Source organism: Pseudonaja textilis, chromosome 1 (assembly GCF_049901715.1).
Source record: "Pseudonaja textilis isolate UNSWEBS1 chromosome 1, rPseTex1.2, whole genome shotgun sequence".
Taxonomy (NCBI): Eukaryota; Metazoa; Chordata; class Lepidosauria; order Squamata; family Elapidae; genus Pseudonaja; species Pseudonaja textilis.
In genome coordinates, this window is record NC_141990.1 from 78,574,129 (window position 1) to 78,599,372 (window position 25,244).

Below are 25,244 nucleotides of genomic sequence, written 5' to 3' on the forward strand. Positions count from 1 at the left end.
ACAAAGTCAGATGCTGAAGATGCTTCCAAGGAATGGAAGGTACACTCTGTGGGATTAAATCCTTTCCTGGCGAGCATATGCAGCTGGAGCAGTCCTTGCTCAATGGTTGCCAATAATGAGGTATTGCTTGCAGAGTCAGCATCTTTCTGCTGCTTGTGAGACACTTATTTTTTCAGGCTGGGAGAGTTTGCCCTGTTTTCTTGGCACCTATGTTAACTAAGGAAGGATCAGTGCTGGCTGAGGAGAGTCTACCCAGTGGCTATCAAATCACTAGGATGCAGTACCCAGTGAAACCCAATTCCACCCACATCTCGGAATATGGCTCTGTGGCCACGACAATGGAGAAGCTAATAAGGAGGCTATAAATTATAATCACATGGTATCTCATTTATCAATACTGCAGTAAAAAAAGCTAGTAAATTAATGTGTGGTCATGTGATGTCTCACTTAATGACCGTACTGCTTAATGAAAAATATTCCTATCCCCTTTATGGTCATAAATTGTGGATTATCTATAGCCATGTCCTATGGTAGAATGTCCTCCTCAAAGAGCTGCTTTCATGCTTACGTTGCAGTATTTTCTGCAGAAGATGAAGACATTATAATACTTTTTCCCAGAGATATAATGAACTTTTTTTCACATTTTAAAATATTAATAATTTACTGATACCTGTTTATACTGGTGCCCTTCTTTTTGATCTTATTTGCTATAATATTCTCTGTTTAGATTTTATGTTGTTTGCTATGGTTTATATCTTTCTATTTAAGAATGTTTCACTGATTGAACACTAGTTACTGGTTGGTGTAAAAGTACACTGACCTGTAAATCAACCCTGTGAATTACAAATAGCTTTAGGGATAATTGGAAAAATTGGGTTTCCTAAAGTCAAACTAATAGATTAATTTGCTGTCATGTGGATATTAGTATACAATACATAATGTATAGTAATATCCTTTATTAAGAAAAGGACATAAATATGTCCTTTTCTTAATAAAATTATATTAAGTAAATTGTAAAACTTACATATATCCAAAGGGAAAGCATCTGAGTATTTTCTGTGAAAACATCAGAAATGTATGTATGTATGTATGTATGTATGTATGTATGTATATGTGTGTGTGTATTTCTAAAAGCAAGTTATAAGCAAAATATCTTAGATTTGCAGATTTTACTGGATTTGTAAATTTATATTGTAATTCTGAGAAAGCAATCTAAACCAAAACATTTGTTTATGAGGTATACAAATGCATAACTGAAAAACAGGTGGCCCCAATTTTACCCAAACCCACAATTCTCACTTTATGAACACACTAGGGAATTAAGTTTCTATCTCAACACAGAAAACAAAAACGTATCAATTATGTTGGTAAAAGCATTCCTGGAATGGTCTTTGTTTAATCCATGTTGCTTCTCTACTCCATCACTGTCATTTTTTTTCAATTCTCAACTACTTTTATGAAATTATGTCACTTTTGATATAGTATAACAGTTATACTGAGAACAAAAAACAGTATCATTGGAATAAGGTCCTTTCTTACTGTACCTGTGAGCAAATAATCTTTTTGAATTTTCTTGATATTTTTTTTACAGGGATTAAATTTTTTACAGGGATTTTATTTAATTGGTTATGGCATTTGTCTTCTGGTGTAACATTCCACCAGAGAGTTTTATTGCTCCTACCTTAATGATTTTCTGAAGCCATTAAAAACATGGTTCATCCAGATCTTGGGACAGGATGGCTATAGATTGTCTCTCTCTATGTGTGATACTGAGTTAGCCTTCTCGCCTGGTCTAGGGCTGTCCAGAACTGTTCAGAAGTTCAGGGCAGCCTCAAATCATAAAAAAAAAATGACAATATATAAAAGTCATTTATTTTACCTACACATTTAAAATTTGCTTAGGAGACTTAATATTTCCTAAAACACCCAAATAAAAGATAACAGTGGTATGTGTAATTTATAATATATATAATATATAACATAAAACAGTGCAGATACTCCTATTAAAAATGAAAGGAAAAGATGAAAGGAAATGCTGGGCCAACCTGCCTCTGCCTCTCTCTCCCTCTCTTTTGTTAAAAAAATATCACTTGTACATCTGTTAAAAAACCAGATAGGAACAAGCATGTACATATTTTGAGAGCCACTCAACAGCAGGAATCAATTCCTCCATTAATGAACTGAAACCAGCACTGAGGCAGAGAGCAGCAGCTGTTTAACAGCTCATACTAATGCCATACAGTAATTTAGGCCAAGAAGCAAACTCTATGTTATCCAACTGAGTTTTCAAGGGGATTATTTTTGGAAGCCAAAATACAGCTGTTTTTACTGCAAGTTATTGCTTAGACAATCAAGTAATATCAATGACAAGAATTATAATTTTATATCCTGTACTGAGATCTATTAGAAATATCAACTTTGGGAACTGCAGGAACAGGTTTCTATGCACAGAAAGACTTAATTTAGTAGTACAGAAATCAGGATGCCACAATCATAGAAAGACTAGTTGGAAAGATCTATTTAGCTTATTGACTCCAGCCTCTTTTTTATGCAGTTAAAAATGTCCATGATGTACTGTTGTCCAGATTCTATTTGAGCATTATACAGAGGAGTCCCACCTCTCTGAGGTATTAATTTAATTTTAATTTATTTTTACATTTAGGAAATCCATACTAATATTTAATCAAACTCTGCCTCCAAATAATTTACATCCATTATTACATAATATGCTCTCGACATGATAAGATAATAAAGATCAGGTCCTGGTTTTATTCTGACATATTTTCAGATACCTGTAAAGTGCTAGTATATGTCATTCCAGGCTTCTCAAAGTTAAATATTCCCAATTTTTTTTCAAGGAACATGGCTTCTAGAAATCTATTTTCTTGCCTGTTCTCTCAGAATCTGTTCTAGTTTGTCTCAATCCTCCTTAAAATAAAATCTATAGAACTGGACACAAAATGGAAGAAAACTGACCAATAATGCTAGAATAATGTAAAACAGTTTTCCTATAATTTGGAAAATACATTTTTGCTGATGAAGCAATACCCATTCATAATTTGTTTGGAAGCAGGTTTTATTCTAAAATCGCAATCTTGATTACTGCCAAGATAGATATCTCTTATTTTATCTCGGTCCATGTGATAAACAACTCCAGTTCTTTGTTAAGTTTTATTCTGTTGTTTTCAGCCTTTTTTCCCACCGACCAGTATTGCTTTCAAACTTGTGTCTTCTTTTACATAAATCTACCCAATTTCGTGTCTTGTCGAATTTGATAAGCCTTCCCTCTTCCTAGTTATCAGTCGGTGAAAATTGAATTCAAAATTAACTATAACAACTATGATTTGCTACGCTACTAGAAGTTCTTCCTGGTTAAAAAAATACCGTATTTCCCCATGTATAAGCCACCCCTTTTTTCCAAAATTTTCAAGCCCCAAAAGTAGGGGGGTGGCATATACAAAGCAGGTACACTTTTTATACGTGAAAAATGCATAAAATAATAAAGTAGGAATAAACTGGTTTTCCAGCAGTATGCTATACTTTTTTGTAAAAATTGTAAATGATGATACGATTACGAGTGCGAGTCACGCGATAGAAATGCATACGCTAGGCATCGGCCTGAATGCTTCGTTCCTACTCTCGTTCCGATCGTAGATTGCTAGCGTCGCCTGCACCGCTTCGGCGTCATGACCGAAGTTGTAGATCTAGACGTCGAATTTTGTTTCTTTGTAAATTTTCTTTCTTCATAACTTGTTTCTCTAATAAAATATTTTTTTCAAAACTTCACAGTCCAAAAATTGGGGGGGTGGCTTATACAAAGGGGGTGCTTATACATGGGGAAATACGGTACACTCATTTATATAAATCAGGAGATTGGTTTAATGTGGGAAATCATTCTCCAGTTTTGCATCTAAAAATAATTTTGCTTACTATATACACATCAGGACAAATATGGTGAGAACAGTAAACTTCTTATGGAGAAAATTGGAAAACAAACTTCATATTTAACTAGTGCAGAAACTAAAAAGAAACAGCAACTGCAGATTTCATATAAATTCATTACACTGCTTCAACTTCTTTCACTGTATTAAATGTGCATATGAGTTGCTTTTAAAATTGTAATCTTAAATCAAGCAATAAGATGAAATGGATTGCATCAGCCAGTTTTTTATGTAAACCTATCCATTCAGTAGAGGAAAAAACATAGCCTTATCAAATTCAGCACAAGTATATTGCCTTCTAAAACTTTTTGCCCTACTTCTTCCCTTTGACACATAAATGTATTATGTCTGTTAACAATATTTCCTTGCCAATGGCTGTTGGTCCATCAGCAGTCTTACATGCACAGGACTCTGGAGGAATGTGAAAAAGTGCTTTGCCAGCAACAGCAATATGAAATATGAATTACAAACAGAAACACAGCACCAGATAATGCTGATAGGACTCAGTTGTCCGTAAAGAAATATTTATGTATGTATTTGTGTGTGTGCATGCATATGTATAGCACGTGTATGCACACGTGCACGCTCCCACCCTCTCTCTTTTGTACACACACAGGATCTGTTAACTTTATACAAAGAGAATTTGTATTCTGCACTCATTTTCAGAGTATATTCATGAACTGGAATAGAGCTTGGTAACAAGGTCAGCCAATGAATAGGCATAGCAACTAAATCAGCCAATGAGGACAGTTTGGAAACTGAAACTAAAAGTAGCTTAGAAAACTGAAACTAGAAGTAACGTAGAGTAGCTGTATTAAGCTCTGCAACTCTGCAGCTATGTTAAGAATAGAATACTTTTATTGTCATTGCATTCCACGAATACAATAAAATTTGAAAGCTACTCCAGCACAGTGCCTCAAACACCACATCACAATCACACTACTACAGTTTTAAAAAATAAAATAAAATAACAAGAACAAGAATACCACAAATGCACTGTTTGATTCAAGACAATTACTGCCTTGGAAAAGAAACTGTTTCTCAATCTATTAGTCCTCATTTTAAGACACCTATAATGCCTCCCTGATGGTAACAGATCGAAATATGAATGTCGAGGATGAGAACAGTCTGTGGAGATTTTTAGTGCTCTAGAGAGCACTAAAGCTCTGCAGTTCTGAAGCTATGTTGAGCTCTGAGTCTATTGGAAATAAAATTGCTTCTCTCCTCTTGCTTGCCTGCTGAACTAAAGTAAAAGAGAAACCAACTTGCTTGCTGAAGACTGGAGCTCTGCTCTGAACTTGCAACATGTTTCTGCTTGAGTTTGCTCCATATTGGAGAAATCTACAACTGGTTTGTAAAATCTACTTATTATGTTTATAAAGATGTTAAATGAAGCATCAGCCAACTGTGTTTATTTTTCTGGTGCTGAATTAACACTGCAAAACTCTGAAGACTCATCCATACTAAAAACAATCCATTCATTTGCATTTACAGAAGTGTATATAAGAAATAAAAGTGCTATATTATTTTTAATAACCTGATTTGAATTTCAGCATCACATTGCATAGATTTACTATATCACCACTTCACTACCACTAAGGCCATCAAGCTGAACAAAAGTGATTACATCCATGGTTCTCCTTGTTTCGGACCCTGGCTATTGGCATGATATTATTTCCTCAAAATGCCTTACATTCTTTCATTGCCTGATGTAACACTTCATCAAATCTCAACCGCAAGTTGGCACGTGAAGAACAGAAGCCTGAGAATGCAGCAGGCATATGTGTGACAGTGATATGTGATGTACAAGAAAGAATCAAGAGCATGATACATGTTCAGTTACAATGAAATTTGATCCTCAGGCGACAGAGAAGTGCCTGTTTCCTTGCTTGAGCACAGATTTTCATGTCTTATTTCCCCAAGGAAAACCTGTCAATTTCTAAATAGGAATCCTCCAGCAGCACCCTGTGGGACAAGCAGCTGCAGCCAGTGGTAAAACCAGCCCAACTCCAACAAGGCCTCTAGAAATGTCTTGCAAGGAGAGGAACATATCTTAGCCCAACTTCCTAAGGACTTCAGTATTTGTTTAACAGCAATACAAGTGTCTGGACAATCACACAAACAACCATGGCTTCTCACCATTTGTTTCCATAACCTTAGGAAACACCTAAATCAGACTTTAACTGCAACCGAGATGAAGCATGAATGGCATCAGAAAAAAGATTGCCCCTTTCTGACAGTGAAAACTGCTTAGTAGCCATTGCAGGGCACATAAGTGGTTCATTTAAAAATAGCTATAATCTGTATGCCAAAGGTGAAATTCATAAGAAAGATCTTGTTCATATTCCCTGATAACTGATATACAGCAACCTAGTTAAAACAATCTCTTAATACACATTATGGTTTGCTGATTTGTGGCTGGTATTGTAAATGAAATCACTTCAAAAAAAATTGGAATGAATTCTTACAGAAGTTTACTGTGGTATATGAACCAGGTGCTTGGATACTGAAAATAATATGCTATGTTCATATTTAATAGCATTCATAGCCTCAACTTTAGAAACATCCAAATTGGTCAACATCACTATATTTTAATTTGATTAAGGGCTGTGTTAAAAGTTATTTTCTTTTATTTGTCCTGAATTTTCCACTGCGCTTCATCAGAATCTACAATGTATTATGAGTAAACCTAATCAATGTACTCTGCTATGCATAATTTGATACAGCTTTATTGCATATTTCCTTTCTAAGATAGTGTTCATTTATTTGCCATGGTAATATGCTGATTTATATTAACAAATGCTGTCCGTGCTTCCTATTCAATAAACAGTCCTGTGGTAGGAGGGAGGGGGAAAACAAGTATATGTCTTCCATTTGTTTAAAGGAGTTTATTAACATCACAAAACATTTCTTTTAGAAATGTTAAAAGCTACAATGGGTGGACTCAACAATGTCCATCTGAACCAGTGTGTCTCAACCTGGATACTCATCCAGAGACATTCAAAATGGGTAAACCCTTAAAAAATTAATTTCAACTTTATTGCCTTTATTACTTCTTCATGTCTAAACAGTTCAGAAAGCCTAATCTCACTTCTTGCTGCCATCCTTCATTTTTATAGTGCACTCACTGTATCCTTCCATGGTAATTGCAGAGATTTGTCACATCTGAGCATACTCTCCTTATCCATTATATACAGCTTCTAAATGTCTTTGTAGGGGTGGAGGAAAGAAAAAAGGAAATCAATTTAACTCTTTATGACACCTTGCTTTTTCAAGGTTATTTCCTGCTCCTTAAGAGCAAACTTATTATTTGGAATAATGTTTCAAACTACCACCAGTACAGAGAATAAATTCTTTAAACAGGACTGGGCTATATTTGTAGTTAAAGTGGTTCTTTGATTACATAAGATCCACAGTATTCAAACCAAACCCAAAACAAAAAAATTAAATCCCAGGGAATAAAATAAACTGCAAACAGCAATTCTGAATGGATTGTATTGAATTTATATTAAATTGAATTTATATATTAAATTGAACTTGTATTAAACATTTGCAAATTATAATTCTTAAATCTTGTGACTCAAGGGGTTAGAAATATCTGTTTTCAGAGGGAAGGGGGAAAATTGTCCAACTATGGTTATGGTTGGAAGTTGCACAACTATATGTCAGTAATGGGATTCAATTTTTTTTTACTACCAGTTCGGTGGGCATGGCAAGGGAAGGATACTGTAAAATCTCCAGTCAGAGGTGGTATTTGCCGGTTCTCCAAACTACTCAAAATTTCTGCTACCGGTTCTCCAGAACTGGTCAGAACCTGCTGAATACCACCTCTGCTATATGTATAAAATATAGCACTCAATAAACTAGAAACCTACATTTTTCAGGAACAAAAATAATCTTGTTATGAGAGGTCCTTGGTGCTCTCTGAACTTGCTTGTTTTCTTACAGACATTTCATTACCCTAACTAGATAGTATCATCAGTACGAGTAAGGAGCCCAAAAGAGAACAAAATGACTCCAGTACTCCTTCACCAATAATCAGCACTCAGATTAGCATCCATTAACTTCAAGGTTAATTTCAGACCACCAATCAAGTAAGCAATACCCCAATCAAGAAACTGCCAAAGAGCATTCAGTAAACAATCCAATAAAAGAATCTCTAAATCCACACCCACCCAGGCAGACAGACAAGGCAACAGAATATATACTAGCAGCAAAGAGCACTCCTTACTAGCACTGATGATGTTACCTAGTTAAGGTAATGAAACCTCTGCAAAAAAACAAGCAAGCTCAGAGGGAACCAAGGATCCCTCATTTCAACCCTGAGCTACAAATATTCTCCTTTAAATCTTGTTATCCCAGAAATAACACAATATGGTAGAATGTCGAATATATTATTAATACATAGAAATGTCTGAACTGTGTTTTTTAAGTGCAATTATATAGTCACTTGCCTGGGAGTAAACTTCACTGAATAGAATGAGACTGATGACTACATATAAAAATGCTGTATGTTAAATCTTTGATGAAAATTAGTAAAGAAACTTCTTTATCAAGATAAAGGATATAACCATGAAAAATCTCAAATCTTGACCCTCCAAGTTCTGGTTAGCTAGCACTGATTTTCTGCCTCAGTAGAATTGAATCTGCTCTGATGCATGCTATTTAAAGTTTATAAATTTATTTAAGGTGCCTTGCCAAGGGAAAAAAAAAAAAACCAAACTTGCTTTCTGAAACTAAATGGATTTCCTGATTTTGCAAGAGCCTGGATTACATTGCATCCCTTGGACATATTTAAATGTCCCCAGTTTTAGTGCAAATATTCTTTGAATATACTTCTCAGCAACAGTGATTTTCAAGTGATCATCCCTTATGGAACTTACCTATTTTATTTATAAAATGATTTCACAGCTTTTGCAATGTGTAAACACACACACACTGCACTTTGAATAACCTTCAAAAGCTCTCCAAGGAGGAATTTTGCCTGTTACACAGACACTGATGCAAATAAACTTCTCACAAAACAGTAATAATTTGTCTTGATTTCCTTAGTGGTGGTGGTACTGAGTTATTAGCAGAACCAGGATTAAAAAAACCTTGAGTTTTCCAGGTGGCTAACCCTTTAATTATGAAGTAAAAAACTTATGTTTTGAAACTTAAGTTATAAGGGTGTTGGGTTAGTAAGTGTTGCAAAAATAAAGCCCACAAATCTTAGAATAGGAAAGTTATGGGATAAGAAGATAATAATTAGAAAATAATTTTCTCTACCTCAGTTAGATACACACTAGCAAGTTCAAGTTACTCTGTTTGGTGGAGGAATTAGTAAGTTATCCCCACCTGCTTGACAAAAACTGTCTAAATGTTGATATCATGGCACTCTGTATAAGCCTTTTTATTAACTTAGCTTCTGCAATATTCTTTTCCTGTCAAAAAGTAAATGTTTTACTCCAGGGGAGAAATGAAATGTGATGATTATCAACAATACAGTCATGGAAATATCAGTGTTTCGTGGTATTGCTCCTAGACATTGATGAAAAAAAAATGGAGGACGGGTAATGGTGCAGAAAAATTAATTCATTTTCAGCCGATGAGAATCTTGCCTTCCCTTTCAAGCATGAAGGGAAAAAGCCATGCCACAAGCCATGCAGTACAGGTGACATGCAGATTTTAAAAATCATATCTGACACAGTTAGTAAAACAAAAACCAAACTCCTTTTCCAATGCGAGTAGTATATTTGCTCTTGGGTGCTTTTGGTAGCCAAATGGCAGCTAAATGGCAGTACAGAAAAAAAAAATCTGTCAAGATTCCACAGCAAGTCCAGTTGATACGGCTACCTACCCGTACTGGTCAGGCTGATGCATCATGGGACCCTGAGCGTTGCCATAGTTGGGGTGCTGTGAAGAAAACATGGGGCGTCCGCCAGCCCCAGACTGGCTGGGATAAGCAGGCGACCGAATGTATGGTGGCCTAAAGCAGAACAAAAGAACAACTTCTTTGGATTTGTATTGGACTACAAGCTTGGACCTGATGCCAGGATTCTTCTTGTTTGGAAAACAGCCATATTCTTTTTTCTTACTCTCTGGCAATAAGGAGAAAAATGTGGTTCTTCCATAGCCTTAAATGATGGGGTTCATCTGATACTCCCTACAGATGTCTGTAGAGATTCTTGGTCATCCAGGTTATCGTTGTCCCAAGGGTGCTTTTTCAGGAGGCAACTGGACTTCCTTGTTTTTTCTTGGAAGACATTTCGCTTCTCATCCAAGAAGCTTTTTCAGCTCTGACAGGATAGTGGGGAATGGAAGGATTTTTCTGCAAGGAATATAAATCTAATTGCCCCCTGAAAACTCCCTACAGATGTTTTCTTTTGTAATAAAAGTATAGTAATGCCTTAGTCTTTCTACAGGTAAAGGGTAAAAGAGGAGGAGATGAAAACAATACGAATTACTGTATCATAGAAAATAGAAACCGAAAAGAAAATTCTAAAAAAAATGGAGTTGCAAGATGCCTCATTTATGAACCTAAATGCTACATATATCTTACATTAATTATAATTATTTATATCACAAATGATGTTGTGAAATGCAACACTTGATTTTACTGCAAATGGCCTTCTTTTAAAATTAAGAGTTATTTTTGTTTTTTACATCTAGTTTTCACTTCTGAAAAATATGGATTGTTCAAAGCAAAAAAAAAAAAAGAACACTAAACCCACTGGCCTGCTAAATTGCACAGGCTTTCAGTTATTTTTATAAAACTGTTGGTTTTACATATTAAGAGCAGACATTAACAAAAACTAAATTGCGCTTTTATAAATTACATTCCTCACAGTTCAAACAAGATATACATTCTTAAAGTAATAAAATAAAGGTCAAGCATTCTAATAAAATATTCTTACCCTTTCTGGTTGTAATGGGATTATCTGCATTTTGAGCACTTACTGGTAATGTATATGTAATGCAATGAATGCTTTTTTTTAAAAAAAATGAATATCTAATGTTTATACTTTTTCAAGTATTATAAATATGCATGCTGTTTTATATGCATGCATTAAATATACAGATGCATATAATAGTAACACTGTTTTGCAAAGTAATCATGAAATTCATTTTTCTCTTAATGATATTTTTACTATTAACACAGTGAAACCAAAAGATACAACCAAGAACATGAATTCATTTGCAATAGGTGCCTCTGGGGGAAGGACAGCATTTGTAAACACAGTCTTTGCATTTTTGTAGATCTTAACAAACTTCAATTCAATTAACAGTTTAAGGGTCTGAAAATATTATTCCAGAAGGACGACGCTGTGGTTATTGGATCTAGAAATAGAATAGATGACTTGAGTTTCCTTATTCTAAAATGACCAGAGAACTTGAGTCTAGATGCTGGACCCACTTTGTTACTCAGGATGGCAGATGCCAATCAGATATTCTGATTAATTTACAAAGGTTGGCTGTATTGACAATGGCTTAAGTTCCTTTGCCAACGGCTGCATATAAATGTTCTGAAAGCCTAAGATATCTTGCTTATCTTTCCAGTAATGCTGCCTTTTTCTACAATTTATCTCATCACCTTTCCCAACAATTTATTGTACCACTTGCGTAGACTTAAATGTATTCTTTCAGAGGCTAAATGCAGGCAGTTTATGTCTTAAATTTAAATGGTGGGATTTCCACCTCTATGTATTTTTTGTTTTCTGAGAGAAAGCATGCTGTAAAACCTCCAATATTCAATCCTTGTCATTCTGGTTTGGTTCAGCCCATTCTACTCTTCTCTTTCTCTTACACACAAATGCGTTTTACTTAGCATGGACATAGTTAGTGTTTTCAGATCCTTCCCCTTGGAAGCGTACCTGCTCTGGGCGGAGTTGGCAGCAGCTTGCATCACTGCTGCAGCTGCCTCCTGGGCCTTACGGTTCACAGTTGGCATGGGTGGTCCCATCCCGGGGCCTCCTTGCTGAGCCATGCCCGGAGAACTGGGTGTCATACTGCTCATATTTCCAGGAAACGGTCTGCTTTGCATCCCAGTTGATGGCATTCGTCCCAAGGGAATGGTACCACAAGGCTGGCCTGGACCCTGTCCGTGCATCTGGTTGCTGGCATTTATACCCATACCAGGTCCTGGTCCACTGTAACCTGCGTTGGTCACTCCAGAGTATGTTGGCTGTCTGGAGTAGTTCCCTAAACAAAACAATATGGAAGAGGAAAATAAAGTTACTAGTTCTGAATCTGTGGAATGAGACCACTGGAAAAAGCTGTGTGCATTAAAATTATTTAAGTAGGGCAAAATATGTCTAAGTTTTCTTAACTAGTATCCAGTATCTGTCAGGCATTAGCATTTGCTGGATCTATATTTCTTGAAATTATGTGCCTGCATCAATAGGGATATATAGCAAACATGGAAAGCCTGGTAGACGAATGTGAACAAAGGCAATAGCAATAGCAATTTACACTGCTTTACAGCCCTAAGTAGTTTACAGAGTGCTTTTATTGCCCTCAACAATCTAGGCCCTCACTTTACCTTCAGAAGGATGGAAGGCTGAGTTAACCTTGAGCTGGTGAGAAAGCAGGCCATGGAGGAAACAGTGGCTGCCTTGTTAATCATCTTGCGGTAGCCAGAGCCACAGAGTGGAAAATGCAGAAGTAGCAATAGAATGACACAAAGGGAGAACTCACAATGATCTTCTAACTGGCCTGGAACAAAGTGGCTCCTTCTCCTTGTTCTTTTCATTTTTTAAAAAAAAGATTCCACTGAGGAAGCCTCCCACAATGATTATACCCCTTCATACAATTCTACTTAGTGTAAGAAATAGAGAGCAGAACAAGTGTGGTAACTCATCTTATTATATAATTTAGTTTTGCTTTTTAATAAGACATCTAGGCTGTTCGGTAGCTTCCTACACTGACTGATAATGGGACCAGAATGCCCCATGCTTAAACATTATAGCTCCCTTCTGTCCTTTAAAAAGGAATCAAACAACATTAAACATTTGGTTTCAGAAGGCAATGATACACCTATGATTGCCCATTGGGTTCTCACACGTACAACATTTATTTAATCTATAGACAGTCTGCCCCATCCCAAATGAGTCTGGGCTGCTTTACAACATTAAACAAACAATAAATACCAAACAAACTCTAGTGACTAATTCTTCGAATTAGAAACTACACTTTGCTATTTGCACCAAGTTTACAACTGTCTATTAAGAATCAGGTTTTACTCTGCACAATCGTGTTTGCCAAAAGCAACAAAAACATTTCTATGTGTATCAAAGGTCTAACTTTTGTCTTGGCTGTTCCTGATGTGGCATTTCATCTTAAGAATTTCCTATATAACTGCAAAGTCACTGTATAGCAGCGATGAGGAAACTTGGGAAGAACAGTACAGACTAACAGATCTTGTAAGCTTTTCATTCCCTAATCCTTGTTTACATAACTTTTAACCAAAAACTGCACTCAGACTGACATAATAATTAAAACAGATATCTAATATGACAACAAATTTGGAGGCTGCAAGTATGTTTTCTAAATACAAAGCTTCTGTTAAATAAAAGCCAGGATATCAGTAATATGATAATATTTCAGGTGAAAAAAAAGGTAGACTTCTTTCAACACCTAAATAAATGCCAACAATAAGTGAGAGAGAAAGCCAAGAAAGAAAAGTACAAATTTTCCTGTTTTTCTAATAGTTTCATAATTTGCTGGCAGTGGCTTTGACAGCAAGCAGATGGATGCACCATTAGATTCAATGAATGGAGCAGATGCTGAGCTAGTCCACATCAGCTGGGATATCAGGCAGCCAAGTGCAACCCCCCTTTTAAGTGAGTATTCTTTGGCGCAGCAGCCTTGGAACGTTAATAAGCAGCCTATTCTTTCTTCAACCAATGGAGCTCGTTTCAGCTAATTAGAACGAAATCCAGAGGCACTGGAGTCTCATATGGAAGAAGAAACTGCTTAGCACTGGAGCTTTCATGTATAAGGAAGCCAAAATATAGGTAAGAAAAACATTAACATTCTCTTATAAAAAAAATTTCAAAATAAAAAAAAGGGAGTTTAAAACTTTGTTTTGGCTTGATGTGTTTATTCCTAGGTGGCTCACTTTAAATTGGCTTTGCAGAATTTTGCATTGAGGTCCAAATTAAGAAACATTGTAACTCCAGTTTGATTTCAAGCTGTTTCAGCATCCCAACCTTTTAAAACCTTTCATTGCCTTTTTCATGATTATATCTGGCAAATAATTAGCTATATTAAATATACACCAATAGGGTAGGTTAACAAAAAAATTTTGAAATTCCCTTTGGGCAAAATCTGTTTCCTTATCTATGTAGCGCATGCTCAAGTTTAGGTGCTAAAATAATAAAAATTATTCCCAATATCAAACGAATTAGAAAACTGACTTTATTTCTGTAAAAGTTTTTCTACACAGATTCCAGGTAATTTACTTGTTATGTACTAAGTAATAGTTAATTACACACTCCATTTGCCAATGAACTTTCACCTTACAAGTTAAAATAAAAAACCAGTACTTTCATACACATACCGACTTAGAAATGAGGCATGTAGTTTTTAAAATTTAGCCCAATAAAAATTGCAAAGTATTTCTTGTCTAGCACCTGCTCATAACTTCTGGCAGCCAGAACATTGTATTTGAACTGATAAAGGGACTATTATTCAAGAACTGGGTTTACTATGCAACAATAACAATGTTCCTGAAAGTGGTATTTCACTTCTTATTCACTCTTTAAAGTTACCAGTGCTTCAAAAGTTATGAATTAAAACCATGGAAATGAATGTTTTTTATGTTTCTCATTCTTGCCTGAAGCCCAGATATTAGAGCGGCACATGCAGTATAAAGTGAGCTTGTGCTGATGTGTGTGGAATGGTGAAAGATGATGCTTTCAGAATTCAATAAAAAAACAGAAGCTAAGGAATATATGATTAATTGCAGCGGGCTGTTTTCTTCAACGCTAGCCTCTATTCTAAAACTAAGTAATCAACCATTTGTATTATTTAGGATTTTAAAACTGAGCTGAATTCTACAAATCAAATCAAAGAAATTCGAGTTGCACAATGGCTGCTACTCAGCAGAGGAGACCCATTTCACAATTCTGAAATATCACAGCACAGATATTACCTGGCAGGATTTTAATCAGAAAGTAATCATTTTTGGCTTGATTCCAAATCAATTATGGGAACTAAACACTGCAGATTTATAGTGGAGAACTTTTTAAAAATACAAAGGCAGAATTGTAGAGGGTTGCTTGTGTATTTTATTATGATAATGATCTACTTTTATTTAGTTTTTTTTCAACATAAAAGGTAGTTTTTGATACCATCAACCATGATACATCGTTCAGGATCAGCTCAGAAGGTTGCTAGTGGACAGCATGGTATTGTGCTGTTCATCTCCTTCCTTCAGACTTGATTTCAGTCAGTGGTGATAGGGAAGGAGAGGTCTTGCCCATGGCCTCTACAGGGTTTGGTGTTTTTTCCTTAACACTACATGAGGCCTTTGGGTGAGCTCATCCATCACCATGGGGTGAAGTATTGTCAGTATGCTGGTGATACCCAATTATATATCTCCACCCTGGAAAACTAAGTGATATCATGACCATCTTATTCTGGAACCTGAGTAACGGGAATAACTCCACTAGAGGAACTCTTTCACCCAAAATGCAAGCAACAAACAATGCATTTTTACTGTGATTTACTGTTTTTCACCCACAAATTCAATAGTTAGATAGCTCCACAGTGAGTTACTGAATAATGCAAACTTTTCCAGCTGTTTATATTTACAATATACAATAGTTTTGACTACCTGACAGCCAACTAAACTGTTTACTGCACAAAATATTTCTTTATTGGATTTGAAGGTTATTTACAATCCACTTGTGTAATTTGAATTCATTTTTATTCCACATATTTCTCTGGGATAGGAAACAAACAAACATTGGTCTAGTACAAATACTATCTTGGCTGAACCTTTGCTGCTGTACTGTTTTTCTTCCTCAATTGTTAGATGATTTGCTTCCTGGAAGCCAGTTCAAACCACCATCCAAACCTGTTTCAAAGTCTAATGTCTATTTTGAAATGCTGCAGTATTGCAACGTTCATTCCCCCCCATCAACATGAGATCTAGTTGAGAATCATAGAATTGCAATCCAATATTAACTAGAAAAAAAACTAGAAACTACATTTTACCTATCAACATCTTCTATTACCAAGAAAAACATAAAATAAGGGCACTGAACAAAGGGCATGTCATGACAGGGAAACTGAGGGTGTATGTTGAAGAATTTTAAGAATCCCCGTAGACTTTAAAATGACAACAGTATCACTATTGTCTTTTCCTATCGATAACTTTGATTTATCTGGAACTGAATCTTTACTTATGCGATTGAATCATACATAATTGCAATTAAATTTAAAAAGTATTAAAACATCTTTTTAGGTAAAAGAATTTTGAAATGTATTCATTTTTATTTTATTTATCAAATTTCCATATGACCACTTCATCTAAGTGAGTCTGGGTGTTTAAAATGCAAACTAGCATAACAAAAAATATATTGACTAACAAACTTATTGTCAACTAAAAAGATACTCCTTTGGTCTTTTTAGCTGCTAGAAAAAGGGAGTGGGAGAAAACAAGGCATTCTTTTTTTTGGTAAATTTTATTTGAGTTTTCACAAAAAAATACAAATAAAACATCTTTTTTGAAAGTAGCGCAATCCCGGGTTACATTTCTTCGTACAGACACAAATTCAATTTCATGCTCATTTTTATGTTCTATTCCATATCTTATTTACATTTTCTACATAGCTTCTCCCCTCTTTTAATTTTCTCAATTTTATTTTAATTATCTCATCTCAATCCAAATCATTATATTTATGCTTTTTGTCTGTCCTGTTTCCATTTCATATTATCTTTTTTCATTAAACAAAGTTTCTCCTGTAGTTGCTGATTGGAGTATGACACCTTTATATCTTTTAAGTTTATCCATTTAACTCTTATTTAGGCTTCAATATATACCTTAAAGTTATAACATTCAATATAGTACATAACTTCCATTCAGATTCTGCTTGGTACATTCTTAAAATACACACTATATTCTTTAAAAAAAAAGATTATAAATATATGTAATTAAAACAACACATTCCAGTCCAATTCAATTCTATCATTAATGTTAACATTCATTAAAATCTGAACTTCTTTAACATTACTTTTCAATTAAATATCATACATCTATGGGAACAGTTATAAGCTTTCCATAATTAATTCCCCCCCCCTTCACTTATATTTTATAAAACATTAATTAAAATGTTCCTGTCTCTTCCTAATTCAATTTTCTCATTTATTTTACTTCATTTATTTGATTAACAAACATTTCACTAGATTACAGTAACTATTTTATTCCTCATTTTAATCATACATTGTTTCCAATTTTCTAAAGTTATTTCTATTACTAATATAACAATACAATCTTATGTACTTTTACAGAATCCCTTTTTCAGTTAAATTTTCACACATTATCTCTAAATAGGCCTTGTTTCTCTATATCTTGTTTCTGTCCTTTGTAAGTTATTTTCCTTTCCTTCTTCCCTCTCTTCTTCTCTCTCCCCTTTTTACCCCCTTGTCTCTCTACCTCTATTTCTCTCTTCTGTATTCCCCTCTTCTGTTGCTTTCCAATATTATACTTATTTTTCGAACTATTTTTCTTTTCTTTGGTTGTTCTTTTAAGTCTTAAATTCTCCATTCTCTTTCCCCCTTTCCTTTTTATTCCTCACACAGAATTACTTGTTCATTAAAGATGGCTTCTTCTTTGTCCCAGTCTTCTTGTTTTGCAGGCGTTTCTTGTTGTTTCTCATAGTTCCAAATATCCATTTCTAAGAATTGAAAAAAGAAGCCAAAAGAACCCCTCCCTTCTTGTGCATCTTCTTTGTACTTTTAAAGTTCCATTTTCAATTCATCCAGAAGTAGTGCCATTGTATAAATTTTTAAACAACCACCCGATTAATTTTAGTCATTCAAATGCAATAACCATGAATCTAAAGATCACCAAGTAATCCAAATACACGCAAGCTGTTTCTTTTTGCTTTTTTTTCACTTTCTCTTCCTGGGGTTCTACTATTTAGTTGCCAAGTTTCAGTTAAAAAGAAGTCTTGTTGAAGATTTACTGTAGATTCCTCTTAATTCCAGGCAGTCTCCTCCCTTTTTTCCAGAACCTGCCCTTTTATTCTTTTTCTCTCCTTTCCTGCTTATAAAAAATTTTTAGTGTTCAGAAATCTTTATTATCCCTTTGACATTTTGTTTTATTTTCAGCTTAATTGCCTGTTGATGCCAAAGAGGATTTTTTTTTCCAATTTCTTATTTAAGTCTCTTAGTTGTCAGTATAGGGAAAGGGAGAGAAGAAAAAAAAAAACCCAAACCTTTCCTTTTTCACTTTCCTTTGCTGCTTCAGACTCTTCTTTGGGAATGATGTTATTTTTTTTTTAGTTTAAATTCCAGGGTACCTTATTTGTTGCTTTTGCAATTTAACCTGGTCAGCCAAAACTTTCACTTCTTATCTTCCTCCTGCACATTCTTTTCTGGTCGAGTTCTTCTTTGAGGTGGCCATTTCTGACCACCGCTGCAACCGCCTTCGGGAAAGGAAGTAATGGCCAGCTGAGGAGGGGAGATGCGGCTCTCCTCAACCCTGCTGGCAGTCTCCCCCCTCTTCACCACCTCTACGGTGTGGCTTAGCCCCGAAGCCAGCCAGCTTGCGGCGCTCCAGCGGTGAGCCCAGACCAAAACTGCACATGATCACGGATTTCTGTCTGTCGCCAAAGAAGCTGAAACTGGAAGGCCAAAACAAGGCATTCTTGAAATGCCTAAATATCAACTCAGCAGCCCAAAGTTGTCGCAGCATAAGAAGGTTATTGGAGAGCATGATGGATGACTCTTGGAGACTGATGTGTCCTATTGGACAAGTCACATCCAGGGGGTGGGGGAAAGACCAGGGTCAAGGGGGAAATGTATGATGTGATTTAGTACTGGCTACACCCAGTCACGCACCAACATGGCAATTTCTAATAAACAAATTTACTTTTTCTGAGATGTGGCTAGAGACTTTTGCTTTGAATGAGGGGATTTGTTGGAGCCCTGATATTTATAATTGTTATATCAAGAAATACATAAAATTTTATCTCATCACCAAATGAAAGAGGAACAAATAAAAATAAAAAATAAATAAAAATAAAAATCCAATTTGAAACACCACAAAAATGAAGATTTCATATCATCAGATAATGGTAGTCCTTGACTTACAGCCACAATTGGGACTGGAACTTTGGTCATTAAGTGATGCAATTGTAAAGCAAGTGATCACATGAATTTTATAACTATTTTTATTATGGTTCCAATTTTATGACAGTTTTTACTACAGTTTTTACTATGGTTGTGAAGTATATACGGGGTGGGATTCTACCGCTTCAGACCAGTTCGGGCAAACTGGATGTTAAATTTATATCTGGTTCGCTGAACTGGTAGTTGAACTGACCAGCTGGCCCCGCCCCGCCCTGTCCACCCCTCCCCTTCCCTCCCAGGAGTCTCCATTTGGCCCATTTTAGATGCAGGTAAGTGCAGGGCCCGCACGGAGGCTTTGAAAGGGCAAAAAACAGGCTGAACCGGAAGTTCCAGAAGCCCAGAAACAGGCCTGTTTCCAGCTTCCGGTGGGCCTCTGGAGCCTGGAGGAGGCCATTTTCACACTCCCAGAGGCCCGAGAGAAGCCTCTGGACCCTGAGGAAGGTGAAAAATGGCCCTCCTGGAAGTTCCGCTAGGCCATGCTCACCATGGCCATGCCCACCCAGCAACCAGGCAGCGAACCAGTTGCTGGGATTTTTGAATCCCATCCCTGAGTATATATGGTTGTTGAGTAAATCTGGCTTTCACAATTAATTTTGATTTTGTAAGCCTGCTGAGTAGATTACAAATCATGATAACAATATGTTGCAACTGTTGTAAATACCAGCCAGATGGTGTGACAGTCTTCAAGGTTGGCTTGTAGGTCACTTTTTCTGAGGCCATTGTAATGGTTGTTAAATGAACAGTTATAAACTGAGGACTATCTGTGTAATTCTTCTTAGGTCATTTAAGGACTACTGTATACATTGGCACCTTCATTCAGAGACTACTAAAAAGGGCTTCCTTTTGGAACATTTAATATTTCAGACTTAATATTTCATCATTTATATTCCTTCATTTTTCAGCAAATCAGTCAAATCTTTCTCCATATACTGGGCTGAGCTAGTGCATGCTATCTCCTTGACTCAGTACACAAGGTGTCAGAACTTTTAAAGAACACTTGCTATAAAAACTATTTTACAAAAAGCTTTCGTCAATATGGTAGCCAAAGGATCTTTAAAAGTTCAGGCATCTTCTGTAACTCTGTCATTGAAGTATTTTTGATATTTATTTACAAACATCCTCACATGAAGCTAAAAATCAGCTCTGACTGCTATAAAGCAGTGTGCATTTCTGCCAATAATTTGAAGCATGTCCACCCTTCCTTAATAATTAGCACTGGGCTATAAAATAACAACTAAAGACAGCTCCAGGTTTTCTGAATCCTTTTAAAGTGAAGACTGCAATGTTCTTGTGGATTCTTATAAACAGCTGTAACTTGCAAGTGTACATTAGTTTGTTGTGACTGAAGCTATTATGTTGCTAATTTTATCTATGTCTATATTCATCATATCAAAGGTAATGGTGTTTATGAAATTTATCAGTAGATAAAGATCATAGTCTAATCGTACTTCTATAGAAAAGCACTAACATTTTCAGAAGGAATCCAATGAACTTTTGTTATTTCAGGATAACTGTTTCAGTAGTGTATATATTATTGATTTTATTGCAAAGTACTTTGATTGTTGTACTTTGATTGTTTCAACCCACAGTTGAAAGTTGGATGACACACAAGTTTAATAAATAATTGACTTTCTAATTTGTTTAATGTTCTTGATCTCCATCACAACCATGCATATCACACAATGTCACTGAAATATGTTAGTCAATCTCTTTCATATTATATATGCTAACAGCAGAGAGCTGCTTTATTCTAATAAAGTTGATATGATGAAAATGAGGGCATAGAAAACATTTAAAGTTGAGCAGATAGTAACACAAAGTTGCAAAATGTAACATTCAACAATGGAACTGAAAAATTGTGAGCTGAGCACATGGCTGTTTCACTGTATAACAGATTACTTACAATTTCAGGCAGCCCACACTCTTAGCTTTATGAGATGATGTTATAGTAATTGTTCAGAATATTCTATCATCTGCTAGGGTAAAAATAAGCTGGTATCACCCTGATCCACACGCAAAGAATGATCTAATTTATGATGTCAAGGTAAATGAAAGCTGCAGAATCACTGCGAGTCTTCTTCAAACTGAGCTTGATTCATAGTGACTTTGTGGAGATAGTCATATATTTTCCCTTAATAACAATATAGAAGGGTTTGCCACTACCTTGTGGGATTCTTTTTCAGCTTCCCATCTAGCCTACAAATGTTGATATTCCCAAGAGATCTCTCTTCCAAATACTAATTGGATCCAATCCTGCTTAGTTCCAAGCCTAAGTCAGTCAGGAACTGCTGCTTGGCTGAGAAGCCAAAGCACAATATTTTTTTTTCAATTGCCAATGAACTGAATAAATTGAACCATCTGTGCCAGAAATAAATTTTAAAGAATCATTTCAAAAGAAGGCTCCTCATTCAGTTTGCTGGTTGTTACTTTCACATGGATCTAAGCCAGGACTATCTCTTAAGTTACATTAGTTGCTCTGTAAGAAAAATTAGGCACATTTTGGAAGGTTGAGTTGTACCATTGCCAATTTTTGTATTTATATATTAAGAGCGAAACTAATACTGATCATCCAATAAGTCTCAGGTATATGCATGATATAATCTATCCAAAAATATTAACATCCTTAACTTGATGAGTCTGAACTGGTATCTTATACATATAGCTGTGAAAGGCACAATAATACAATACAAAATTTCTCCTCTAATGTCTTACCTACTGGGGACAGGTCCATCACAAGATATGTACATATGTTCTCCAGAATAAAAAAAAATTGATGCAAAATGTGAAAACTACTGTTGAGTGTGGAAGATTGATAAGAATTTATCACAACACTATTTTGCATTTTAACATAACAATAAATAGGAATGGTTTATCAAAAAAACTTTTTGGAGAAAATGGTACTATATCGAGATTCGAAACAGCAGTTTTAGTTCTACCTGATTTTGTTCCCATGTTTGTCAAAGAAGCATTTTTGTTTCTGGACCACAGCCTGCTGTTGGGTTATACTCCTGTCACTCTGGTAGATCTATTGGTTGGAGCAACTGCAAGCTATCTGCGTCACAATTATCCATAATAACCATGGTGAAATTCCAGGGCAATGTCAAACAGCATGAAACTGTAACTTCTGAGGGCAGATTGTAAGGGAGTCAGTATCAAACTGGAGATGCTGAAATCCTACAAACATCTGTGTTAAATGCCAAACACCTGTGCCAAACTACTCTTACATCAGACCATATAAACAATAGTTAACAATAAGGAAAGAGGAAAGACTTAGGAACTTGTTCTTTACCCATCCCCTGAGGGATACTTATGTTAGGTGACTTTATTAAGATAGGCAACTGCAACTATGATCACTTTTCCAAAAAAAGAGAGAGAGGAAAACATTTTGCCCTAACTCAGAATATGCAAATTCTGATGTATTTCCAATCAGCTTTTAATAAACAAAAGTTGGGATAGTAAGTACATATTAGTATTCCTTTGTACTAGCACTTTTAATAATGATATTGCAGGAAAAAATGAAAGGACATTCTCAAAAATACATGTTATTGCATTTTGCTAGGATTTTAAAGGAAAAAAATGGAAAAGCTAAGCATGTTTTAAACAATTATTTTCTAACATGGTCAAAAATAAAAAGCTAGAATATGTATAAAAAGAAAAGATATGATCACCATCTTTGGCATATACAGGTATTCCTCAACTTATGGCCCAGAATTGAGTCCAAAATTTTTGTTGCTAGGTGAGTCAGTTAAGTGAATTTTGCCCCATTTTGTGACTTTTGTTCCCAAAGTTGTTAAGTGAATCACTGCAACCGTTAAGTTAGTAACATAGCTGTTGAATCTGGCTTCCCCATTGACTTTGCTGGTCAGATGGTCACAAAAGGTGTTCACATGACCCCAGAGTCACTGCAACCATCATAAATAAGAATCACTTGCCAGGCACCTGAATTTTGGTCACGTAACCATGGGGATGCTACAATGATCATGTGAAAAACAGTCATAAGTCACTTTTTTCAGTACCATTGTAACTTTGAATGGTCATTAAATGGACTGTTGTAAGTTGAGGACTACCTGTAACACATTTTCCTATAGAATAAGCTGTAGAAAATTGATTAATGTTAATTATTTTACCTTGTGGCCCATACTGGCTCATCTGAGTTCCGTAAGCACCACTTGAATTACTTTGTGGAAAGCTCCCAATTCCAGAATGCATTTGACCTCCAGGTGAAGGATGGGGTGACATAGAAGGTCCAGTCTGCTGAGATGCATATTGTGACAATTGAGGGTTTCTTTGAATGCTTGTCATAAAACCTAAAGTTAAGCAGACATGATAGAGAGAAAAATTAGGGACCTCCATATTCGTTAACTTAAATTAAGGTAAACACTTAATGTTGTTAATACTTTGTTTTGTATCTCATGACATTTGAGTTACAGCATGAGTTATAGAAGCATTTAAATCTTGGCGTCCCAAGTAGCTAAACATGGCATTATAACTACGGTAGTAATGCTACTTTGGACTTTATCACATCTACACAAATAAGACAATACAAAGATTAATAAATATTAAAATAAAATTAGATGAGAAGACAGGAAATTCTAATTATACTTAATGGCAATTTCTCAAACATACTTTTTGCAAATCCCTTTTAACCTGCATGAGAAATATGACGATCTTTCAGAATATGACACAATGGACATTTCTAAAATTCTTCTGGAATCCTTTGTTCATTTTCTGCCTCTGTAACTAAAAAAGTGCCATTTTTGCTCTATTCACTATTTTGGGAGTTGGGTCTGCTGTTATTACCCCCCAAAAAACCCAAATTCATCTGTTTCAGGAATGCTTGGGGCATGATTAAAGGGAGAATCTCAACCATATATTAACAATTCATATGGAGAAGATCATGGTTTTGCTACCTCCATATGAATTTGAATAGACCTTTGCATCATGTTACAACTACTGCTAGTTTTGCCTGTTTTTGTCCTCCTACCAGAATACAAGACCAGTGAATACCCCCAGCTCAAAAAATGATGCTCATCCCTGCTTTAAATATAGTGCTAGAAACAAAATAAATCCAAAGTTCTTTGATTAATGTTAAGAAATACGAATATTAATTTTACATTTTAGTCAAATATTGTAATTTACCACAGAAAAATTATACAGAGAGTTCTCCTCAACTCTGGAAATACTTTTGGCCATTTGAATTCATTCAATCTATCACCGATCAAATGCAATGCACACAAGCACTCTGGTCTGACCGATTAAATATATTCTGGAGATATTTTTATATCACTTATGACTGAGTTGATGCATTGTCAGTAGGAAAAAAAATTACATTTGGTCTGCTATCTTCATCTCACTACTGGTTTTATTACTGAATTTATACTTCTCTTTTCAATGTATCTGTATCCTCAATGTGATTTACACACATTTTAAAAAGCACCACATATAAAACATAACTGTAAAGGCAATATAATGGAAATCAAAACTTAAAATCAACATCAGTACAATAGCATTGAAATAAAGGAAAAGGTCATCCTGTTGTGATTTTCCCAAATACAGGGAAAGAAGGAATCAAACACACTTTCTTGGGGAGTGTACAGCCTGGAAGCCTTATAGGTGAATCCAATGTTCCATGTACATGAAAAATGAAACAATGGCCATGAAGGGTTCTAGAGCAGCGGTCCCCAACCGGTCGGCCGCGGCCCACTAGTGGGCCATGAGAAAATTTTGGGTGGGCCGCAGAGAAATCTCACTCCCAGAGCATTCCCCCAAGCAATTAAGCCAGCTGCACAGAAACACAAGGCTGCGCCGCCCACATGGCCTGCGGGAACCCTCCCCACCCACTCACTCCTTACCCAGCAAACTTGCGTGCTGAATTTCTATTTTTCCTTTTTCCGACCATCATCTGTTCTGCTGTGCCGGGAGATTTTGATTCACTAGGAAGCAGAAAATGGTTGGATTTCT

General features: G+C 35.7%; 1 protein-coding gene across 18 annotated transcripts in view; it reads right to left on the reverse strand.

The window, feature by feature from the left end:
* Positions 1-25,244, reverse strand: part of ARID1B (AT-rich interaction domain 1B) — a 410,221-nt gene that overhangs the window by 55,000 nt on the left and 329,977 nt on the right. For 9 of the 18 annotated variants that reach the window (XM_087939034.1, XM_087939088.1, XM_087939052.1 and 6 more), the window contains 3 exons: positions 23,411-23,590; positions 11,795-12,122; positions 9,781-9,909 (listed from right to left, as the gene is read on the reverse strand). In XM_087939034.1, the coding sequence (XP_087795160.1) occupies positions 9,781-9,909; positions 11,795-12,122; positions 23,411-23,590 (637 nt within the window). The remainder of the gene's footprint in view (positions 1-9,780; positions 9,910-11,794; positions 12,123-23,410; positions 23,591-25,244) is intronic. The other 9 variants (XM_087939114.1, XM_087939103.1, XM_087939108.1 and 6 more) reach the window with 1 other exon arrangement.